The sequence below is a fragment of the Protopterus annectens genome, chromosome 7.part0 (assembly GCF_019279795.1).
Source record: "Protopterus annectens isolate FY-2018-M chromosome 7.part0, PAN1.0, whole genome shotgun sequence".
Classification (NCBI taxonomy): Eukaryota; Metazoa; Chordata; order Ceratodontiformes; family Protopteridae; genus Protopterus; species Protopterus annectens.
The window spans coordinates 215,954,279-215,976,363 of record NC_056739.1 but is presented as its reverse complement, the minus strand read 5'-3'; the positions used below and the strand labels follow the sequence as shown (position 1 = coordinate 215,976,363).

Sequence of the window (22,085 nt, the reverse complement as noted above, 5' to 3'; positions counted from 1 at the left end):
CTCAACTCTATTCTCCAACAGATTATATACATACATACATACATATAGATACACATATATACACATACATACAAGGATATATGTATGTGGGTGTGTGGTCAGACAATGGACTTACTGCTGGAAGTCATCTCATTAACCTAATTAAGAACATCTGAAATGGTCAACACCATATCAATACACAAACTTCAAATGCCAGCTTTTGGGAACACTCACTAAAACTGGTTCAAAATGACCATGACAGAGCTTTCACAGTTCAATCTAGAAACTTTCAGAAATGTACACATTTGGTTAAAGGAGAACCACACCCACAGACTCAAAAAACATGTTTATTTTATTATGGTTTGGCGTTTCCTACATTTTAACACTAGGGTTGCCACGTTTCATCATAGCTAAAACTGGCATAAAGCCACACCCCTCATGTCACCAGTAACACCCATCCCACCCCCTATCCCGCCCACATTCCGCCTGTTTTGTGACATCACCTGGCAAGAAAAAAAGCATAGTAAATCAGCCGATTTACAAACTCTGATAGCCTGTTTCCTTTATGAAACAGAATACCGGAGTTTGCACAGTGTTTTCCAGACTACCAGAGAATCAGTTTGATTTCCGGATAGTCCGGAAAAAAATTGGAGGGGTGACAACCCTATTTACCACCACTTAGACTATTCACCAGGTTTTTAAATATTTGTATATGTAATTTCTGAGTCTGACCACATGGGGTCTGGCATCCAAGTAATTCTGATAGTTTAGTCTGCCTCTAGGTATCCCATAATTCAGTGCTTGTCTGTAAAAAAAAAAAAAAATTACATCACACAGGCCTCTTTCTTCCTAAAGCTCCTGTCACTGTTCTGATTTTACATCCATACACTGCTGTCTGTCAGTTTTAAGTAACATTTCATGCCATTTAATGACTACTTCAAACAGAGTGCAAATTCCAGAGAACAGACTTTCAAAGTGCTTTTTACTGCTGTTGCTTCTTAGAATGGCCAAACTGCAGTCTTTTGTAAAGCCTGAATTTGTACTACTTTGACTCCTCTCCCATCCCCCTTTACATCTAACTTCCCTAGCTGTGAAAGTGCTAAGGATAATTTGAGCAGTTACCTACTGTGATTGACAGCTCACAGCAGGAGACTTGACTCCTGCACTGTTTCCTTGTTCTAGCCTTTACTTTTTGTATAGGTAGGGGAAGGACCAGGGAGCTGTGACATCACAGCATGGGTGGGTTTTAAGTACGGTAGTGGTAATGTCAGTTTGGGGAGGGAAATGGCCAGAAAACCTGTTATCCAGTGGCCTTGATGACATCAGTAAATTGGAGACTTTTCCAGGGCGGGACAAAAGTATTTTGAAAGTGAAACCAACAGTACAGTAAGGTACTGTTCTAGCGAAAAGAAACTCAATTTAAAATATTTGAATGCTGTACTGTTTATTCAGGAGGGATGGTAAATATGGAGAAAAAAAAAGAGAAGTTGAGCATTTAATAACAGAATCCAACTGTTGTCTAAGGAGGTGCAATCCTTATTAAACAAAATAAAGTAAATATCCTGGGGACTGATGAGACACTTTAAAGGGCTTTTATTTCCTTTCTCAGAATGTCATTAATGAAAAAAAAAAAAAAAAACTCCATCAAAAAGGCCAGTACAAGAAACAGTACACCTTTGCATATGCTCCTTCTAATGAAGGGTTGAAGGTGCCTTGTATGCACAACATTCAGGACATGACAATGATGAAAAAAATCAAGGCAAGATGAGTTTGAGAACCCACCCATGTCTAAATTCTGGAACTTAGAAAATTCCTGAAGCAGTGGCCACTTGTGATAAATACGTCCCCCCCCCCCCCTTTTTAAACATTCTATAATGCATTTTCATTAATCTAGAGGAATGCACAACATAAATATTTCAAAATACCACCTGACTGTGGTATGTCAGGGGCAACAAGTGGAATTTAATCTTAATATTTTTGATAAGCACTCAAATAAAACATCCCATACTCACTGGGACAACAGTAAATTCAACTTCATCAGAAATGTGGAGCTGATTTCCATCAAGTATCTCACTGAAGTGGAAAAACATTCTGGCATCACGATCAACACATTTAATGAAGCCAAACCCATCTCTCATTGCTGCTATCACACCCTGTAAGACCAAATAAAAAAAAACTTTACTATTCATGCCAGACTCAATATTTTGATAAAAAGTCAGTGTTCAACATTTAATACTAAAATTAAATAAAAATGAAATGCACAGCTACTGATCAACTTTGTTTAATATGAAGCAACTTATTTAGGGATGACTTCAAAATTACAGCTAGTATAGAAAAACTACACACAGTTACAAAAGCCTTCCAGGGTTTGTCTCATGACTGCCAAAAGGATTTTTGTGTTGTGTCACTACTACCTCCTTTTAGCATATACCTTTGAATTGTCCAAATTTTTGCCCCATTTTTGCTTAGTTCCTCAAAATGTGGCTTTCTGGCAAATTACTGACTGGAGTCACTAAATGCCATATTTACATTTCAGACTTAATTTTATTCAAACGTTAACCAAAGTCTTGTTATTCTATCAACTTGCTAAGTTTATAACGGCAATATTGAAAACCTGCCCATATTTTTGGGCATTTCACCCCCTCCCCCATCAGCTTTTTCCAGAATTCTTACACTAAGAGGTTGAGAGGTAGGATTATTGGACATTGGAGATGGCTTCCTTAAGCAAGTGACTTGCCATTTAATGACAAGGAACAAGAAAAAGGAGGAAGACACATGAAAGTACCAACACAGACTGATATGCTGCATGAAAATATTTACTATTTTTCTTGAGCAAGAATCACTTATGACATAGGGAGTCAGTCATAAAAATGAAAATAAACCATACTGACAATCCCAGCTGCAAGTATTTTTCGTCACAAACCATACCAACAATCCTAGTTGCAAACATTATACATCAGTTATCTACCCACTACACAGTTAAATATTACATAGCTCATTCAAGTCCTGTCTTTTAAACCTCACTCCTCCCCCTGTATGTATTGTTCCCACAAATCTCATTTTTTCTTATGTAATTTGATCACATCCTTTTTTTAAAGATCAATTCCAGTTGTTTTATCTGTTACTGTACTCACTACTACTAGTGCAGTTGCTTTAGACTGACTTCCATTTTCTAGCAATGGATTTCCAAGCAAAAATCCTAACTCTTCTAGATTTTGTTGCATATTTGGGAGATGTACATATATCCTCCCATTGTCTCTGAATTGCTTATCCAATCTCTCTTACCAAGCCTTTCTAACCTCCTCTCAATTATTCTTATAGTTATCATTCAATATTTTATATGCTCTAATTATTCCCTTTTTAATGACCACTTCTGTTCTAGACTGTACTTAAAACTCTACCACTGCTGATCTTTCATTTAAGATACCACCCCCCCCCCCCCGTTTCCTTCTCTTTGCCTATACTCTCATATCAATCCTTGATAGGGAAGGCAATCTCTAACTTACAGTCCAAAAAATTCTTGGCATCTTCCTATTCTATTACCTTTCCCTCTGTAGTTATTTACTCCCAAATATCTTGGTACCTTTCCCAGTTTTCTCCAATAAATTCCAGCCCCCTACTGTCTGTATCCTATCGGCAGAGTCTTCTCCATTCCAGTGTTGGATTAGATCTTAGAACAGTTTCTGCTACTTTGTGAATAAATCACACTGTACAATTATTCTTATTATCAAAGATCTGCGTCTAAAATCCCAGTATCTCCTTGTTCTCCCATTTCACCATCCCTTTAGGAGCCTTAAATGTGCAACTCAAACACCCCTTCAAATTGGGTAATCCCAATCTGCCTTGTTCTACTGGAAGAATCAGTTTACCCCACTTAACTTCTGCCGTCTTCCCCTCCTAGATAAAATCCTTCATCTCTTTATTAATTGCTATCCACAACTTCGCCTCTGTTTAAGGAAAATAAACCTGACCTGTGTACAAGACTAAGTGGACTAAAAGCATTTTAACTGCTTGCATCTTACTAGCCATAAAATAGAGAATCCAATTTCTCAGTTTTTTTTTTATCATCTTTTTAGTCTCTTCCCACACATCCTTAGCTGCTACACCGGAATTTTTAATCCATACTCCTAAATACTTTATTTTATCATGAACCCATAAACATGGATATTGTTGAATCAATTTATGCATCGTACATAATATACACTAATGCCTTTGCTTTAACTTCATTAATTTTGTATCCCAAAAAGATTTAAAATGGTCTCAAAATGCTCCACAACACTAACGTCCTTTTTCTGGTTTTGTCAGGTGTAAAACAACATCTGCAAATAGAGCCAGCTTTTCTTGACCCACCATACAAATTATATCCTTGAAATTCTGAGTCCCTTATTTTCTTTGCCAGTGGTTCTAAACATATTGAAAATAAAGGGGAAAGACGACACCCCTGCCTGGTTCCTCTGCTCAAGCAGAAATCATGAGAGAAGACCTCACCCACTTCAGTTTTCACCTCTTATCCCTCATACATCCTCCAACTTTATAATTTTATCAGGGAATGCAAATGCTTCCATTGCCGTGCTCAAAGTCCCAGCTTACTCTGCCAAATGCTCTCTCTCAATCAAGACCCACCAACAGTAGCATTTTCTTAAATTCTGCCTCCCTCTGAATCATCAATGTTCTACTAATGTTGTCAAATGTTTGCCTCCCCTACACAAAACCATAGTGAGCCACATCTATTAATTTTGCATCACTTCTGTCACTCTTAGCCATTATATACTAAGTTAATAATCATGGTTTAGTATTGAAATTGGCCTGTATGAAACTGGGTCTAATGGCTCTTCATCCTTGTTAGGTATTACAGCTACTACAGCTTTCTTTCAGGACTTTGGTACTCCTCAAAATACTGTTAAAACTTCCAGATCTTTGCTTTTTTCCCCTTCTAGCTTCCAAACTTCTAAAGGAATACCATCTATTATTCCTGGGGACTTTCCTGTAGGTTGGTTATAAATCACAGTTTTTATCTCAACTCCTCTTATCCCAACTGTAAGTAATTGAGCCTCGACTACCTCTAACCTTGGCATATTTCATTCTTCCATGAATATTACCATTTGCACCTTTTTTGACTTCCATATTTCTCTGCTTTAGAGAGACTTTCACAGAATTTCCAAAATATTTTTTAATACCTCTACCATTACCTTCTTGGTTATACAGTGGATACAAGTGTACACTCCCCTGTTAAAATGCCAGGCTATGAGATATAAAAAATGAGGCCACAATAAATCATTTCAAAACTTTTCCTCACCTTTAATGTGACCTATAACCTCTACAATGCAACTGAAAAACAAACAAATCTGTTAGGGGAAAAATATAAAAAACAAAAAACGTACAATATGCTGGTTGCGTAAGTGTGCACACCATTAAATACTTTTGTTGTATGTGCACACCCTTAAACTAATACTTTGTTGAAGTACCTTTTGATTTAATTACAGCAGTCTTCTTGGGTACATACCTGCCATCAATTAAAGAGACTAACCCCAAATAAAGCTCAGCTGTCCTGGCAGGATTTTCCTGACAGTTGTCTGCTGCAGCAAAAGCCATGGTTCGCCGAGAACTTAAAAAGCATCAAAAGGAGCTCATTGTTGAAAGGTATGTCAGGAGAGGGGTACAAAAACATTTCCACAGTATTGGATATACCATGGAACACAGTGAAGATAATCAAAAAGTGGTGAAAATATGGTACAACACGACGTTGCAAAGAACTGGACATCCCTCCAAAATTGATGAAAAGACGAGACAAACTTGTCAGGGAGGCTGCCAAGAGACCTACAGAAACACTGAAGGAGCTGCAAGAATTTCTGGCATGTACTGGATGTGTACTACATGCGTCAATCTCCTGAATTCTCCATATGTCTGGACTACGGGGTAGGGTTGCAAGACAGAAGCCTTTTCTTTCACAGAAAACCATCCATGCCCGGCTAAAATCTCCAACACAATACATCAAGTCTCCCAAAAACATGTGGGAAAATGTGTCAGATGATACCAAGGTTGAACTTTATGGCCACAATTCCAAAAAATACATTTGGTGCAAAAACAACACTTCGCATCACCAAAAGAACACCATCCCCACTGTGAAGCATGGTGGTGGCAGTATCATGCTTTGGGGGTTGCTTTTCTTCAGCTGGAACTGGGGTTTTAGTCAAGGTGGAGTGAATTATGAACAGTTCCAAATACCAGTCACTTTTAGCCCAAAACCTTCAGGTGTCTGCTAGAAAACTGATGAACAGGAATTTCACCTTTCAACACAACAATGGCACTAAACATACATCCAAAACAACAAAAGAATGGCTTCACCAGCAAAAAATTAAAAGTTTTGGAATGGCCCAGCCAGAGCCCAGACCTAAATCCAATAGAAAATCTGTGGTGTGACCTGAAGAGGGTTGTGCACAATAGATACCCTCACAATCAGACAGATTTGGAGCACTTTTGCAAGAAACAGTGGGGAAATATTGCCAAGTCAAGATTTGCCATGCTGATAAGACTCCTACCCAAGAAGGCTGAATATTGTAATTAAATCAAAAGGTGCTTCAACAAAGTATTAGTTTAAGGGTGTGCACGCGCAGCATTAGTTTAAGGGTGTGCACGCGCAGCATTAGTTTAAGGGTGTGCACGCGCAGCATTAGTTTAAGGGTGTGCACGCGCAGCATTAGTTTAAGGGTGTGCACGCGCAGCATTGGTTTAAGGGTGTGCACGCGCAGCATTAGTTTAAGGGTGTGCACGCAGCATTAGTTTAAGGGTGTGCACGCGCAGCATTAGTTTAAGGGTGTGCACGCGCAGCATTAGTTTAAGGGTGTGCACGCGCAGCATTAGTTTAAGGGTGTGCACGCGCAGCATTAGTTTAAGGGTGTGCACGCGCAGCATTAGTTTAAGGGTGTGCACGCGCAGCATTAGTTTAAGGGTGTGCAGCGCAGCATTAGTTTAAGGGTGTGCACGCCGCAGCATTAGTTTAAGGGTGTGCACGCAGCATTAGTTTAAGGGTGTGCACGCGCGCAGCATTAGTTTAAGGGTGTGCACGCGCAGCATTAGTTTAAGGGTGTGCACGCAGCATTGGTTTAAGGGTGTGCACGCGCAGCATTAGTTTAAGGGTGTGCAGCGCAGCATTGGTTTAAGGGTGTGCACGCGCAGCATTAGTTTAAGGGTGTGCACGCGCAGCATTAGTTTAAGGGTGTGCACGCGCAGCATTAGTTTAAGGGTGTGCACGCGCAGCATTAGTTTAAGGGTGTGCACGCGCAGCATTAGTTTAAGGGTGTGCACGCGCAGCATTAGTTTAAGGGTGTGCATGCACAGTATTAGTTTAAGGGTGTGCACACTTATGCAACCAGCATAATGTACATAATGTTTTATTTTCCCCCTAACAGATTTGTTTTTCAATTGAATTGTACAGGTTTATAGGTCACATTAAAGGTGGGAAAAGTTTTGAAATTTATTGTGGTCTCATTTTTTTATATCACAAAAAACTGGCATTTTAACAGGGGTGTGTACACTTTTTATATCCACTGTAGGTTCCCTAAGCTTGGCAACAGCCCCTTCTACTTTGTCAACTGAGTCATTGTCCTGAAAGTTTTTGTGCTCTAGAATTATCAAAAACAAAATCCTTCTAATCCCATGCATATTACTGAGGAAGTCTTATTTTCTACTTAGCATTATGTAGTTGCTCCTCTTGTTCTGTGAGAGATCCCCTATTCTGTAACACTAACATTGGTCAGTCCCTCTAAATAAATCACCCTTGTTACTTCTTAACCATATCTCCCCTTTATTTCATTTCTACCCTATTTTTAAACTCAACTTTAATTTTATCCCACTAACTACATCTTCAGAAGGAATTTCTATCTTCTCCAATAGCTCCGGAAGAACTTCTACTACCCATTCCTTAAATTCCTCTCTTTTCAACAGATAGGTGAAAAAGAGCCAATGTCTCACTTTTATGTATGTCATGTTTTCATTTTGGTTATTAATGGGCGCACAATCTGAAATAGTTATCAGGTGCGTATAAAGACCTTAATTTCCTGTGAAAGGCATTACAGAATGCATCACTGTGTTAAATTATTCCCACTTTTTATGTACAACAGCTTTTTTGTTAACTGTCTAGCTCCAGCTTTTCTGTTACATGCATACACTTGACAGGTTGAACTTATATACAGTTGTTTCTTGTTATATCCATTTGAGTGTGTCATCTTACAAATCTTTATCGAAAGCCCTCAAACAAAAAAAAAAAACAACACCTCCCCAATACCCCCTAAACCTATTAACTTGGTACTAACACACAAAACTATGCACATCGTCAAATATTGAAGTTGTGCCTCCCTAAAAAACAAATGCCCCAAACGAACAGCCACACTTAACAGACTTCACCTAAAAGAAATGTTATCCTTGCTAAAATGCATGGTGCAGCCTGTGCTTCTACTAAGTTCAGTCTGATTTTTGTCTTTTTACAGCTCTCCCAGCTTGGAAAGAACCTGAATGCTTTGAGAACTCTTAGCCAATTCCTCTATCAGATTGGTCTGGAGACATGAGGACCAGATGCAGAATTGCTACTAAGCATGCATTTGCTAGAAAAAAGTCTTATAATATTCAATATTCTTTTTCATTTACTTACTTTCTCTTAAAACTTACGAGATCAAGCTAAGGGCCTTAATCCATGCAAGAAGAAAAAGCTCAAATTTTTTCTTTTGTCATGTCCTTTTAACTAGATTTTTTTACACTGCAGTGCCTACATTTCTTAAAACTTGAGAAAGGAAGGGTGAATGAAAAAAAAAAAAAAACAGGAGCACCTGTTTACAACAGTAAGCCCATTACAACTAAAAAAACTGAGAAAACTTGGCTTTACAGCAACGAAAGAAAATCACACACTATTAAAATACTATTAATAAAGTTTTTACAGTTAACTTTCTCCCTCCTCTTCCCATCCAAGTATTTTTCTGAATATTGACATGAAGCAGGGCATAAACTTGAGTCTCCCAAAAGTTCAAGAAAGTCCAAAAATTACAATATTTCCAGATTTTCTTGTTTCGTCATATTTCAAATACACTTATTGCTTTGTAATCCCACATTTGTCAATTTCTAAGTTACTGATTTTATTCCTGTTCATCTCCATCTCCCAAATCATGTCTCTTCATAGGTAGGAACTAGGCTATTGGCCCTAGGGCCTATTATAAGCCTCTCCAAATGGTACCCCGGCTTTCGCCACCCAAGAAATTATTTCCTTGTGCCCCTGTCGAGCAGAGCCACAGAAGTGATCTCTGGGGTAAATTTCCTATTTCCCATCCAATCATCAAGATTTTTCTTGAAGAGTGCTAATGAGGAGCTTTGATACAGATAGGTAGCTTGTTCCAGGGTATGGGAAGTCTCTGGGACAGGAATCTATCCCTCCAGCATGTTGTGTTTATTGTGGTGACAAGGTTTAGGTCCCTAGAGCGTGTAGATTGGAGGGATTGGGATTTCTTTAAGTGGAGCATGTCCAACAGCTCCGGGTTTGACATAGCTTTGTATGTTAGGCAGAGATCGCCTCTGTGAAGGTGATATGAGACAGAGTAAAGCTGGAGTTTTTTGAGATGGTTTGTGTACAGCATCTGTTTGAGGCAGATAACCCTCTTTGTGAGGTACTTCTGCAGCTTTTCCAGTTGTTGTAGAGGTCTTGTGAGGTACATACCAAAAGAGGCATTGTAGTCTATAATGGGTCTAATGATTGAGGAGTACAGGGGAACAATGACCTTTTTCCTGGATGAGAAACCTTTTGTGATGAAGAAGTGCCACGTAGATGGCTTTCCTGACTACTGTGGCGATGTGATTATCAAAGGAGAGACTACTGTCCACCTGTGTCCCAAGGTCTCATCACACTTTCGGTGTTAAGTAGACTACCGCCTATGTGGTAGTTCATGGGTACAGATTTTTTACCAAAAGGGATGACAATGCACTTTTTGGCACTGAGCTTGAGGCCATGGCTTTGACACCAGGCATCTGTCTCAGTGAGGCCCTTTTGTAGGATGTCCACATCATTAGGACTGTTTTGATTATGGCTCCTAGTTAGTAATCTGTAAATTTCGTTAGCCAAAGACCTTCTGTGTTAGCGTGTACTTCATTGAGAAGTAGATACCAAACAGGAGAGGACCCAGGATTGAACCCTGTGGTACTCCATTTGTCACTGGTTTGAAGTTGGATTTAGAGTCTGCTACTTTCAGTGTGTGGGTTCTGTCAGTGAGCCAGCTGGCAACCCCATCTTGTGACATAGGGATTTACACCTAGATTAGTTTATCTATAATTCCAGAGTAGGGGATGGTGTCTCAAGCCGTGGTGAGATCTAGACAGGCTGTATGAACCACCTTACCCTCATCTACAGCTTTGGTGACCGCTTCAAAGAAGTCTATCAGGTTTAGGAGACATGATCTGCTTTTTACAAACCTGAAATGGGTAGGGTCCAGAGTTTAGAGATCACCAATGTCGTTGTTTATAAGTTCCATGATGATACGCTGCATAGCTTTGCAGATCAGGCTCGTCAGGCTAGTGGGGCAGTAGTTCCCAGGGTCGGTGGTGGCTCCCCCTTTGTGGAGTGGGTTAACCATTATGTGCCATTCAGTGGCCACAAAGCTTGAGGTGAGGCTATTATTGAACATGGCACTTAGGTGGGGTGCTGTGTTCATATAGAACGCAGCCTGGGATGATGTTCGGTCCCATGGATGCTGTGTTCTTGGCTTTGAAGAGGTTTTTTTTTTTTTTTACCTGTGCAGCCGTGATTACAGGACCTTTGCATTCATCCAGTATAGAGACGTGCCCTTTAGGGGATGAGATGGGGGTAAAGTTAGCACTGAACCTATCTGCCAGGATGTTGGCAATATCAGTTGGTTCTGTAAATTTAGTGCCAGTGTGCTCTAACTCAGAGCAGATCCGAGTGTTGTCATTGAGATTCTTGACATAAGCTATAGAATGCATTGTGGTAGCCTTTAGAATCAGTGGCAAATTTGTTTTTGTAACTAGCTTTGGAAGATTGTATGAGGGATCTCAGCTTCTTATGGAGGCTGACCAGAGAGAGTTCCTCCAATCATAGGATTTTACTCTTTTCTGCAACAGTTTCTTTCTTCTGTTGTAGAGTTTGTTTATGGCAGGGGACCACCAGATTGGCTTTTTTTTTTGGAGGATAGCATCTTGGTTCTGTTAGGGATTGCACGATCCATGCACTCGTGTAAGTGCTTATAAAGTGCATGTGTATGATTCAGCAGTCATACCTCTATTGTCCGTCAGTATGGGTGTCGTGAAGTTTGCCACTTTTGTCTTAAGAAGCGTGAAGGTGGCTTTGGAGAAATTTTTTACGGTGGTTTCCCTAATGAGGGGTGGGGGTGGAATGTGGATGTCTAGGGTGATTAGCTTGTGGTCGGGATCTCACCGAGGAATTGACTTCAAGGTGTGGAACACCAGTTGCCCATGTTGGTAATGACGAGGTCTAGGATACTGCTGCCCCTGGTGGGGGTGTGGATAAGTTGATCCAAGGCGTTGGAATTTATGAATTCCAGAAAACGTTGAGCACAAGAGTTGGTACACAAGTAGTTTTCCCAGTTAATGGTGGGGTAGTTGAAATTACCCATTATTAGGGTGTTAGGTTGTACCCTAATATTTTCCAGTGTTTCAAGAAATGAGGAGTGGGAATCCTGGGGCATTGGGGGAGATCTGTAGCAAGTTACAATTTGGATTGCGGTCTTGCCGAGAGTTAGTTGCACTTGGATAATCTCAGATGCATTATGCTGAGCAACTAGCCTGGAGTTGTGGATATCCTTAATGAATATGGACACGCCTCTGCCTTTAGTGCTTCGGTCCAGGTTTCGTGGCCAAAAGGTGCGGTATGAATTACAGCCTGGTAATGCAGGGGTGCTCTCTGGAGCCTTGAACCAGGTCTCTTGTCACTGCACAAATGTTGATTTTCTCCATTTTTAAGGAGTGCCTCGACTGAGTGCATTTTGAGGTTTAGATTTTGCTTGCTTGTACCTGTTACGGTGGTGAATTTTTCATTTGAACCTTGCCTAAAAAAAGGCATACAGGTGGTGTTAAGAGCCTTAAGCCAGTATCCGGAATCCCAAGGGTGACAGGTGCAGGCCATCTCTGGCAAAGCATTGTGGTTTGTCGATCATATCATCCCAGGCAGACAGATAGTGAATCCCCTTAGAATGACACCAGAAGCTTAGCCAATTGTTGAAGTCAATCATTTTGTCCTTGTACTGTGGTATCATTCTGGGTGATGGCAGGATGCTACTCAGGGCTAGGGTTATACCTGCCTGGGTTACAAGATCGGACAGCTCCTAGTCTCTCTTCATGTAGTCCAGGGAGGTATGTCAGGTCATTCACACCAACATGGACAATGAGTCATATTTGCACTTGCGGAGTGACCCGAGTGCGTGCATTATGTCGCAGATCCTGGCACCAGACAGGCAGCTGACAGTAACTTTCTCCTTGTTTAGCCTGGTGAGTGGAACATCAGTGTGCCTCACTACAAAGTCACCTATGTCTAGAGTGTTGGGTACTTTTTTTATGCCTTATGGGCTGTGGTTAAGTGGCACACTGAGTTTGTGGGCTGTGTCATTTGGGTTGTGTTGGGGGGGGGGTGGAGGTTGCTTGAGCTTCGGAGGTCCCTGTTGCTTGGGTAGATTTTTATTGAGAGTTTCTGCAAATGTAGGTGTGTGTGTGTGCTGTGTTTCTGTGTGTGTTTTGATGGTGTAGGTTTTGATGGACTATGCGATGAGTGTGGTGTGTTGCAAGTGTTTACCTTCTCCTCTTGACTATCTAGTCCAGTCTTGGGTGAAGACGGCTTTGCTTAAACTTTGGCTATTAAGTGCATATCTCACAGGTTGTAGTGCTGGGTGGTAGGAGAGGGTTGTCTGTGTACATGGGGTAATTGCTGCATTGCCCCAAGATGCCCAAATTCATCAAGTAGACAGGAGAAAACACCGGGAGCTGACCCTTAGACATGCCTGGACAGGTGCTTATTTATTAAGTACTAGAAACTGTTTTCCTCTAGACAAGCGAGGTAAGTTGAGTGCTGTAGTAATTTGAAGCTTATTTAGTGCTTACAATGAGCTCTGAACAAGTGCTGAGCTCAAAAAAACAGATTTGAGTGCTGAAACTAAAAACCTGGCTAGTTGTAAGAAACAAAATTAAGCTAGAAGGCTTCCCTCCAACACAGAAAGGCTTGGGGGCTCAGAAGTTTACAAACAGTCCTGGATACAGCAAATCTGTATCTGGGCTAGACTACTTTACAGTAAAGGCAGGAAACAAGCTTAGAAGTTATATATATATATATATATATATATATATATATATATATATATATATATATTTTTTTTTTTTTTGCAAAGGGGAAAGGAGGAGCAGAAACTAAGTGGGTTGACCTTCTCAAATGTTCTCCCTGGATTAGGTAGAATGAGGTAATGACACTAGACTGGGAGGAGTGTCCCATATCAAATTTACAGTAGGGGCGGGCAACTGCAAAGCCACCAAGTAAAAGAACACGATACCAACAGGGAGGGAAACAAAACGATACACTTCTTGGCAGGAAAGAAACAAAAAACCCAAACAGATGCTTAATAAATATAGACAATATCCAGTTAATACCTCACACAGTGAAACTAGCTAGAAAAGTATGCAGCAGACAATAAAACTGATATAAATAACTAGTAAAAATAAGCAAAAAAACAGGATACTTAATGTTACATTTTACAGATCCAAGTTTGCTCAGTGGCCTTCCTCAGATTAGCTCAGTGTGAAATGGCAGAAACACTCGAGTCAACTTCTTACATAACTAAGTTGAAACCTGAAGCAACTTTAACCCAATCAGCCAATGACCATACACAATCCCCTCTCACTGAAATGCAGTATGGCTTTGGCTAAATTAAGACGGCATTGAACATGTGCTCAGTCACACAGCCTCCACAACAACTAGGCTCAAAACACAAGCCTGAATATGCACAATGCTACAAATACCCACACTACTTAGATACAAAAAAACTGCAGAAATGTCTATCACAGCAGAAAATCAGCAGTGAGCCTTTAAATGAAAATTTTACAGATAAAGGAGCAAGGAGACTCTAGAGAAAGCTTTTAGCTGCTAACAAGTTATATAATGCACTCCTTGGCAGGAAAGCGGAACAAAAAACCCAAACAGACTTCCAGTGTACTTTCGATTCTTCTAGTCAGCTCTGGTGCTCCCTTCCTTCTCTTGCATTTTCCATTGAAACACTGGAAAAGGTTTCACTGGCAGTCTCTCTGTGGTCTTTATTACCAGAACAAGCAGCAGACTCTCCCTGCTGTTTCACAGCTCACTTTTTGATGGACAAACTTTTACATTTCCTCCTTAGCAAGTACTTTCCCAAAGAAAATGATTTTGTCTCTCCAGGGAAGATTTAAGGCATCTGAGTACAACAGGTTGAATAAAATGCCTGCTTCTCAACATTCCCTGAAAACAGGATTAAATTTACTCCTCTTCTGCCTAGTGTACGAGTAATCATTCTCCACACTCAGTCTCCCACTTTTAGTACTTTGTCCTTCTGCCACATTTTTATCAATGAATTCACTCTGTTGGTAGGACTGAATCTACTATTAAAGGTCTAGGTAGTCAGGTCTGAACCATACACAGGATGTGCCCTTTCAATTAACTCCTGCTGTGGAATACCAGTCCAGTTGCCTATTTGTGCCTTCATAAAATTAAGTCCATTCCTTCAAGCTTCTCTGGTACAGCTGAAAATCTCAGGTTTTCCATCCATGCTCTGTCCTCTAATTCTACTACTACTTCTTGAAACTTCTTTTCTTGAGCAGTTGTATTATTCAGCCAGCGTTTTCATTTCAACCTCTGACATTTGCAGTTTATCACCTCATCTGATTGTTTAAAGTTTCTTCCCTTTTTCCCAGCTTTTTGTTTCAACTTATGTTCTCTATCACTATTTTGTTTAGTTTAATCAGGTCCGTGTGCACTTCCTCAAGGTTACTGAAAATAATGTCTGGAGCTTGCACTGCTTCTTACTAAACAGCAGCAGTACTTTTTCCAGTCAGTGTTCTTTCCCCATCTTTTGCAGCAGATTTTTCTTCAGATCCTCTGTTTGTTTTCCTGGCATCCAGACAGTGCCCTTACGAGCCTGTTACTTAAAATTTACCCAGAAAAACAAAAGTCTACTGGCCTTAAGATATAGGTTGCTGTAAAAACATGTTCAGTGTGACAGAATTAATGTCCCCAGATCACAATTTTCCGTAGTTTCTCCTCATAGTATAACACTCAATATCACACTTAGCTATTGCCAGCTCTAGCCCCTACAGGTTAAGGCCAGTCTACAGTGTTTGGTAAACGTATGTGCGAAGGACCAAGTGTCTACCTCTAGAACAGACTGGGTGGAAACTCCCCTGATTAAGGCAGTGGTAGCTGCAGTGGTCTTGGTAGAACGTGTCTTCATGTGGTCAGACACCTTGTTTCGCTGTTTGTAAAAGAAAGCAATACAACCGGAGATCCCATTTAGAAATGGTTTGTCAACTGCTTTCCCTTGTTTACTTGCTACGGTTATTAATAGCTACTCAGAATTTCTGAAGCTTTTAGTTTTATGCATGTAAAAGCAGTCTACTGTGCATGTTCTGGAAGTGAAGGGACTCCTTGCCCCTTTGTTCTGAGGATTAGGAAATAGGACAGACAGATGGACTGCCTGGTTTATACAGACTTAACTACTTTAGGTGTAAAAGATGGTTGGCTCTAGTAGATTTACTACCCTTCTGAAACCAAGGAAAGGATTCCGTACGAGTGCTAGATGTTGAGAAATCCTGGCCAGTATGAAAGCCATTAAAAGGGCAGTTTTCCGGGTGGTAAATTTGACACTTGACGAGGATACAGGCTCAAAATGGAGGTAATGTAACCCCCCCCTCACAGCAAAATATTTTAGATCACAGAAAAGAACAGGAACCCTCCCACATAGTCTTAAGTGAATATCATCTTGAGAAAATGTTTCAATGAGGAGTGGGAGAAGAGGAGGCTGCAGACACAGGCAAAAATGGAAGATGTATGATTTTTAACAGTGGAGCAAGGGAGTTCCTTGGAGAAAAGTTCCACTGGATAAAATGCAACAAAGGGGACATTTGTTTGTAAAGCTTGCCTCCCCCTCGGACTGGCACCATTCAGAATATTTTGAAATGTACAACTTCTTGGTGCTGGGTCGCCTCCTGTCCTTGTCAAGCAGCTGTCTACAGGGGAAGAGAATCCTATCATCCTTATCCACCTTGCCAGCTTCAGTGTGGACAAGTTGGGATGTACAGTGGTGCCTTTGATCTGTGAGGGAGATCCACCTTCAAAGGGGATTAGCCATTCCTCTTCCTTGGCCATTCTGTGGACGAGTACTGGGAACCAGTGCTGCCTGGGCCAGATGGGTGGTTTGAAGAACATCCTTGGACAATCTTCACCTTCAAATGTATCCTGGGGATGAGCGGTATGGGAGGGAAGGTGTACAGAAATAGACCTGTCTATGGGAAGAAGGAAAAGGAATCTGTCCTCCGGGCCCTCTAATCTGGGGGCACTTCAGCAAAACCTGTTTACCTGCCTATTCACATTTGAAGAAAAAAAAAAAAAGTCTACCTCTGGCACTCCCCACTTGTCTGCAGGTTTTCTGAAGACAGACCAACATCTGCTCTAGATAGCCGTCTGCCTCTGAGAAGTACTGAGCCAGAAGATGTAATACCATCTCATCTGCTGACTTCAAAAGCTGTACGGCCATTCAGCACACAAGTGTGGGTTCCCCCATATGTTGATACAGCACATCGCTATGGTGTTTACCTTGTGCCATTTTTGAGTGCCACGAGGCCTCTAAATTACCATCAATTCCTTCAGATTGATACCTTTTTTGTTTGAAAACATTTGTTCCACCTGCCTTATACCCTTACCTGTGTAGGTGTCCTAGGCCATATCTGAGGCATCAGTGGTGATCACTTTGTCTTGCCTGTAAATTGAAAGGGTTCCTTTGTTTTGCTGGAATGAATTTATAGACTTCAAGTTCTTTCTACATGAAAAGAATAAGAATGATCTTGAAGTTCAGAGGGTATTGGTGCAGTCATCATACTTTTCACACACAGCTATTTTTACTTGTATGTGGTCTTACTAGGATATCATTAGGATGCAGGTATCCACGTATCCCAATACTCTCAAACAGTCCTTGGCCTAACAGATTCTTCCTGAACCAACACTCTGAAGTAGTGCATCAGGAAGAGAACCTTCTCCTAAGAAAGGAAGGCCCCTTGTCTGTTGGAATTCTGAAGAGCCCCAAAGAACACTAGTCTATTGGTGGGTTGTAAGTATTCAAATGGGGTAAATCTGCATGCTCTTGGTCCTGCAAAAACAATTACTGGAGCCAGACATTTGGTGGATATTCTGAGTGGCAGACAAACCAAAGGCCAATATACAACACTGGCAGGGTGTCCCACCTGCCCTGAAGCAAAGTTATCTTATTACATACCCATAACAATGGAGCACAGGAGATAACTTTGTTTTAAGTACAGGGTGGCCACATAAGTGCCTGAGGACAGATTATGGAAAGAACTTTCGTCAATGTCAGCATTCTGAACTTGGGAACCACCAAGAATCAGTTTGAGGGGGCTAAAACGGTCTCCATAACCATTTTCTTGATAAATCCTAACTCCTTTGAGAGGAATGGCTCTACAGACCATTGTGCTAAATGGTCTTTGATCTGAGCCTATCTCTGTTAACCCTTTGGAATGAGAGGCATGCCCAAGAATCTTGACAGGGAAGCAAACTGTAGTCTGTATGCCAGTCATGATGACTTCTAGGACCTACATGTTTTGAGTGATGTTTTGCCACCAATTTATGAAGAGGGATAGTCTGTTGCCTAGATTTGTTGGGGTGTGATGGGGATTGGAACAGGGAGGTGCTCGTCCGAGTCATAGCCGCTACATGCTGAATTCCTGGTTTCCGCTACATGCGGAATCCTTGTTTCTGGAATCCTCTAGGCCTTGTTTGGAGTCAGCATCTTTGCTGCCTGTCCCTACTGGTCCTTCCTGCTTCACAAGCAAAACCCAAAAGCATAAAGGATCAGGACTTGGTAGGATAATTTCTACTGAGCCTCTGAGGCGGGACCTGCAGAAAGTCTAATTTGTATAGCCTTTGCCTTCTTCTACAGTCTTTTAAAAATACAGAGCCTTGGATCCAAACAGGAAATTTTTGTCTAAGGGGCCCATGAAGGATTTCAACCTTGACATCATTAAGCAAAAACAACTGTCTAAGCCAAGCCTGTCTCCTGAGGACTACCCTTGAGGTAGCTGTTCTGCTTGGTGCTTCTACGGCATCAAAGAAACGGTGCAGAGAGCATTTATCGAACTTGAGTTAAGTAGCTCCTTTTGGAGAGCTTTATTCTCCATCCCCTCCAATTTGTTTCACCTGGCCCAGGAAGAACACCTGGAATTCAAACACATGGAACTGTTATTTAAAACTCTCATGGCCAAGGTAGCAGAGGTACAGACTTTTGTATAAGCCTATCAAGGGTTCTACCCTCTGTCATTAGGTAAAGAATTCTTATAGGCAAATGCCCTTGGCTCTCCTGAGGAGATCACCTCTGGTCCAGCCAATGGATTTCAATGAAGTCTGAATTCAAGACCCTGTAAATGCATCTTGAATACCAAGAGTGACATCATTCACTATCTCTGGGACTGGAGGAAGCGACAGAGGTTTATGTTCAAGTAGTTAAAATCGACCATTTAGCTAGACTGAGGGTAGTCTTGAGCTTCTAAATTGAAAGATACTTTTCTGTGGGGTTTCTCCAAAGGACAAGACCTCAGATGGTGAAACTGAGGCAAGGTTGTCATTCAACTCAAAGCTGGCATATGACCCAGAAAAAAGTTGCCCCACATGTGTCAACATGTCTTCATCTGAGCTATAGGAATTTGAGAGCTCCTAAGGTGAAAGGGCACACTTTCTCAAAATAAGAAGGTCCTTGGGCCAGGATCCTTCCAGTGCCCGACTGTCTAGATCTCATGAGGTCCATAAGATTCTTGGCTGACGAGGGATCTCTGGGTAGGCCAGGGGTTGGGGTCTGGGTCTAAGAGACACAGACTGGAGCAAGCATTCAGAAACTTTTTTGTGTATGGCCTTGGGACTTGGTTGTGGGTTTATCAGCTTGAGCTACTGAAGGCTGTGGGCAGGTGGCCATAAGCCTTTATCCAGTCTGCTGGGATGTCCTCTTTTCTGCCTCTCGAGATTCCTCCTAACTTTTCTGAAGATAATGGAATTGGAAGCAAGACCTTGCCTAGTCGCACTGGACCCATCCAATGCCCTGGCTAACTCTGTTCAAGCAGACACAGAGAGGGCCAATTAAATGGCCTCCAAAGGGGTCTCGCCAGAGGGGTCAGCCATACCACTCAGAGGGAGCTACAAAGGCACCTTTTCTCTGATAATCTTAAGCCTAGGTGGATTACTAGAAACATTATCACCTGGCTCACTACCTCCTGATGACATGTCTTGCAAGTGATCAACGGCAGGACCTGGACACCTCAGTGTGGTGAAGCCCCAGATAAATGCTCCTTTTCTCTCTAATGTTTGAGGGGACTCAGCCCTAAACAGTTCTAGAATTAAAGTACACACATTGGGGACAACTGTGCGCACCATGCAGGCTCTAGACAAAATAAGCTAAGGGAATTAAGTCCTAATGAGGGATTTGCTTTCCACTCTCCACACACACTAGTCTAAACAGACATTTAATAGAAATCACAAGTTACTACTATGAAAGAAAGCTCTCCAATGGGGTACTTAGCTTTTGATGCTCAATCCTTGGCCACACCAGCTGACATACTAGTCTGGCTTTAATAGCAGAAAATAACTGAAACAATGGCACTAGCCAACTGTCCTTTATACACAGATGGAAAAGAGGGCATCCACAGGGCCTAAGAGTGGAATAAATCTCTGGTATTCAGGTCAGCCAAGGGCTTCTCAAGGCAAGAATTCCCAAGTTTTATTACTGCCACAGGGAGGTACTTCAAACATCTTCAGTGCTATGGAGGTGACAGACTAATAAGATAAACTTTCCTACCACAAAGTTAAACTCCTAATATTGGAGCAGCCCTTCTGAGTAATTTCAGAGTGCTCCCTTCAAAAACTGAGTGGGATAACAGAAATCCAAAGAGAATGCAGGCTGCATTACTTCATGAAAACATCTTTAGGAATGCAAAATGTAAGCCATTATGGAAGGGCTCAATTAGATACTTAAACCAATTAATCCGCATTCAGTAGTACATTTTACACCTTAGTAACACATAGCACACTACTTGTCCAAATAAAATTAACTGGAAATGGCTACCAAGGCAGCTTGTAAAATGCTTACTTCACAGTACCTTAATAAGAATAAGATACTATTCATGCAAACTTAAGATTCTAGATTTAAGTGCAATAAAGCTCCCACAGCCCCTATTAGTGACCGTACATATGTTTGGTGGTGTTAAGGCACCTCCATCTGGAACAGCTTAGATAAGATAGTCAGTCCTAGCCAGAGAAGGCTATAATCTGGAACATGATTTGGAGTACAGAAAACTGTGGTAATGAACCCAGCAGTTTCTCTCTCCCTATTTGACATGCTCTGTCCTTAAAATTCACAAGAAAAAGGCAACTGGCTGGTTAACTTGTACCATAAGTTTACGGTGGGGATGATAAGCCACTCCCACTAAGTGATGGTCTGCTGTTCCTTGTTGTATGGTTAAAAGCTTCTCATGCTTAACCAAGGCCTGAAAAGAAGGGAGAAATTATTATTCAAAAAGTAGACTGCCTTGCTCACAATAAAGACAGCTGTGTAAAATCTCACCACAACCATAGATGTCCTTCTCTTCCATGTTGCAGTATTCTTAGTGTGGAATTTCCCAGCTTAGGAAACCTGAACGTCAGCTCCTATACAAAAGCTTAAGCCTGGTTACTGTAAGTGCTTGGGACGTCAAACACAGGGACCATAAATGCAATGCCTGCATGCACAGACCTCAGAACTTAAATGTACAGTTGGACAGTCCAGTAGAGAACCAAATGATGTCCACAAGAGGTGCAAAGTGCCATTTGCTGGCTAGTCTGACATTAGTCTAGGGGGTGCCCCAGGGTGATTTTTAGACTAGGTGGAGGGGAAGGAATACTGCAACATGGAAGAGAATGACATCTATGGTTATGTTAAGATTTTACACAACTATGCTATGTCCTTCTATTCCTATGTTGCACTATATTCTTAGTGTGGGAGAGTGCCACAGCTTAAGTAGGAAGGGTGGAGGAAGAGGTAGATGACTCCAGAAAGCCCTGCAGGAATGCCCTAGCAAACCATGCATTGGTTCTAGAGACATGGTCCAATTTGTAGTGTCTGGAAAATTGTGTATGGTGGACCAGGTGGCTGCCTCCAGAATAGAGGCTGTGTCCAGGCATTTCAGGAAGGCTTTGGAGGACGACACAGCCCTGGTAGAATGAGCTCTTACTCCCAGGAGTAGCAGAAGCAGGAAAGTTTTTTTCTGATCCAACAGGAAACTGTTTGGAAACTGCCTTGCCCAGGGCTCTGGGGTGGAAGGATACAAAGAGTTGGTTGGATTTTCTGATGCACTTAGTTTTGTCTAAATAAGACCTTAGTTGTCTGTGCACATCCAGGGAATGGAGGATCCTCTCACCGTCATTAGTGGGAGAGGGGAAGAAAGTGGGCAAGTGAATGGATTTGGTTAAAGGACAGTTTGTTGACCACCTTTGGCATGGAAGAAGGGTTAGTGAGCAGGGTCACCCTATCCCTGTGGAAGATGGTGCAAGGTGAGCAGGCCATGAGAGCTTGCAACCCTGACACCCTTCTAGCAGAGGTAAGGATCACAAGTACATTCTTCCATGTGCACATTTGGAGCACTGCAGCACTGGCTGGTTCGAATGGAGGCAAGGCAAGTTTTTCCAGGATGAAGTCTAGGTCCCAAAGAGGTGGAACAGGGGGTTTTCTTGGTGGTCTGATGTGCAAGACCCCTTTCCGGAATAAATTAACATCTAGCCTGGCTAGTAGAGAGGGTTTCTAGTGGTAAAGCAGCCAGAGATTGCAGACAGTTGA

The 22,085-nt window shown here is 41.6% G+C and overlaps 1 protein-coding gene across 1 annotated transcript in view; it reads right to left on the bottom strand.

Moving 5' to 3' along the window:
* The window catches only part of CSDE1 (cold shock domain containing E1), a 2,062,269-nt gene that overhangs the window by 855,213 nt on the left and 1,184,971 nt on the right, over window positions 1–22,085 (bottom strand). Inside the window, exon 10 of the mRNA XM_044076154.1 lies at window positions 1,992–2,132. Coding sequence (XP_043932089.1) covers window positions 1,992–2,132 — 141 coding nt within the window. The remainder of the gene's footprint in view (window positions 1–1,991; window positions 2,133–22,085) is intronic.